Source organism: Helianthus annuus, chromosome 17 (genome assembly GCF_002127325.2).
Source record: "Helianthus annuus cultivar XRQ/B chromosome 17, HanXRQr2.0-SUNRISE, whole genome shotgun sequence".
Taxonomy (NCBI): domain Eukaryota; kingdom Viridiplantae; phylum Streptophyta; class Magnoliopsida; order Asterales; family Asteraceae; genus Helianthus; species Helianthus annuus.
In genome coordinates, this window is record NC_035449.2 from 25,291,893 (window position 1) to 25,294,023 (window position 2,131).

Consider the following 2,131-nt stretch of genomic DNA (forward strand, 5'->3'; position numbering starts at 1 on the left):
ACATGGTGAAGGAGAAGATGGAGTTCAGCTCTACTGAACGTGACAAAATCTTTGCTTCAAGTAACTAAATTTCTGTTAAATCATTTTATGGTTGTAGCTGTGTTTGACAATAACCAATATTTTGTATTTTGGATATATGTTTTGAACAAATATTATGCTTTAATCTAATTTAAAAATCGCATGAATGAATTAGGGATCTTTGCCACTATAACATAAAAAAAACAAGATAACTCAACATCGCATGTATTAAAGGAGAAATCGCATTTGAAAAATCATATAAACTAAAATTAAACTGATGCATATAAAAATCGCATGTTTATAATACTAAAATCGCATGTGAAAAATGATATTCATTAATGAATATAAAATCGTATGTGTTTCTTATAAATTCGCATTTACATTTAAAAAGACATTACTCATCCTCGTCATCTTCATCTCCAGACACCTCTTCCCACTGATCTTCTTCTTCAGATCCATCATCACTGATGTAATCTTCAAAGTCATCTTCCTCTTCGTCGTCTTCACCCTCATTGTCTTTGTCTCTCACACCATCTTCAATCTGGACACCCTTCATCTTCTTTTTTCCCTGTTTACCTTGTTGTTTGGCTTTAAGCTCGCCGCAAGTCCGAATGTCATGACCTTTTTCATTGCATACGCTACATGTCCTTGACCTTTTCCCTTTGCGGCTGATCATTTGTTCCTTCTTAGATTTAATCCTTCTATGCGAGCCGCGGCCTTTGTTTCTTATACCAGCAGGGACACGAACAGTAGGGGGAGCATTAGTTACTGGTTGTTGATAACCAATCAACTTTGAAAATCGGTCAAATTTTGGATCAAGTTGCTTGGTTATGCGACTCTGGTCAACTCTCTCTTTAAGCTGCATCATTTGATCCCTCACTAAGACAAGTTGATCAAAGTCGGAAATCAAATTACTAACCAAATACTCCCCTGTGTGGATGATTTCACGAGCAATCCGTTTAGCCCTCTGATGCACATCCTTGCCCCCCACATTTAGATTGTACTTAACATTTAACTCATTCGGCACAACATCCTTCGTCCATCTCTTCATAACATATTTGTTTGGTATTTCTTTAACACCAAACATCTTGAAAAGAAAATATATGTGTTTGCATAGCAGCCCATACTGCTCAAAACGCAAACAGCTACACTGTGCAGTTACATCATTCTCGAGATTCTTGAACCACACCTAGCAAATAACCAAAAAAAATTAATAATAAGGTTTAAAATCGCATGTATAAACATAACAATATCGCATGTTTAACAATCATGTAAGTGAGTCAAATTAATATCGCATGTGGAACATAACAATTTCGCATTTCTAAAAAAATAATGTAAAATAAATAAACTAAAATCGCATATGTAATGTAACGGATTCGCATATCTAAAAAAACATGAAAAATACCTCCAATAAACCATCTCCATGTGCTTTAAAATCCTTCAACAATATTCTGATACGTGGACCTTCAACTTTGGTGTCCATCGGCAAACATTCGGAAATTGTTCCATGTATCTCTAATTGCTGATCAAAAAATATAGACCTGGTGTAGATCTTAGCAGCATCTTTTTCCAATGTAGTTTGACTCCAATCAACTGGCTCAGTATATCTTGAAATATGATCATTTTTCCTATGATTGAACCTTTGAACATCCATTGCCCCATTAAAATGATTCATAAACTCTACAAGTGTGAGTTGTGAATTAGCAACCTGACAAAAAAAATGGTTCTCACTCTCTGATCTTGAAGTTGTTCTCATAAGACCTGACATTGGCTCATGCCGGTAAAAAGCCGGAATCCACATGGATCTCATCCCAAACATATCATCAATCCATTTGTTTTCAGTGAGACCAAACTCAATCATCACCAACTTCCACTGCCTCTCGAATTCTTCGGGCTCAATCGAATCAGTCCAAACAATGTCGCACATCCTCCTTTTAAACTCATCATTATTGCACAACTCATGCCCAACCTTTAACAAATAAATGCATTTTAAATCAGTCTATTACAAAAAAGCTATAATAATTAAAAATAACACCAACAAAAACACCAAAAATGTTGCATGCTCTACCTTATCTGCCACTTTTTTCATTATGTGCCACATACAACATCTGTG

General features: G+C 35.4%; 1 protein-coding gene across 1 annotated transcript in view; it reads right to left on the reverse strand.

Annotated features, from left to right (window-relative positions):
* Positions 1-412: 412 nt before the first annotated feature.
* The window catches only part of LOC110923897 (protein FAR1-RELATED SEQUENCE 5-like), a 2,299-nt gene continuing 580 nt past the window's right edge, over positions 413-2,131 (reverse strand). Inside the window, exons 2-6 of the mRNA XM_035986178.1 lie at positions 2,087-2,131; positions 1,780-1,987; positions 1,424-1,698; positions 882-1,207; positions 413-656 (exon numbers count right to left, since the gene is read on the reverse strand). The exon at positions 2,087-2,131 is cut by the window's right edge and continues 214 nt beyond it. Coding sequence (XP_035842071.1) covers positions 413-656; positions 882-1,207; positions 1,424-1,698; positions 1,780-1,987; positions 2,087-2,131 — 1,098 coding nt within the window. The remainder of the gene's footprint in view (positions 657-881; positions 1,208-1,423; positions 1,699-1,779; positions 1,988-2,086) is intronic.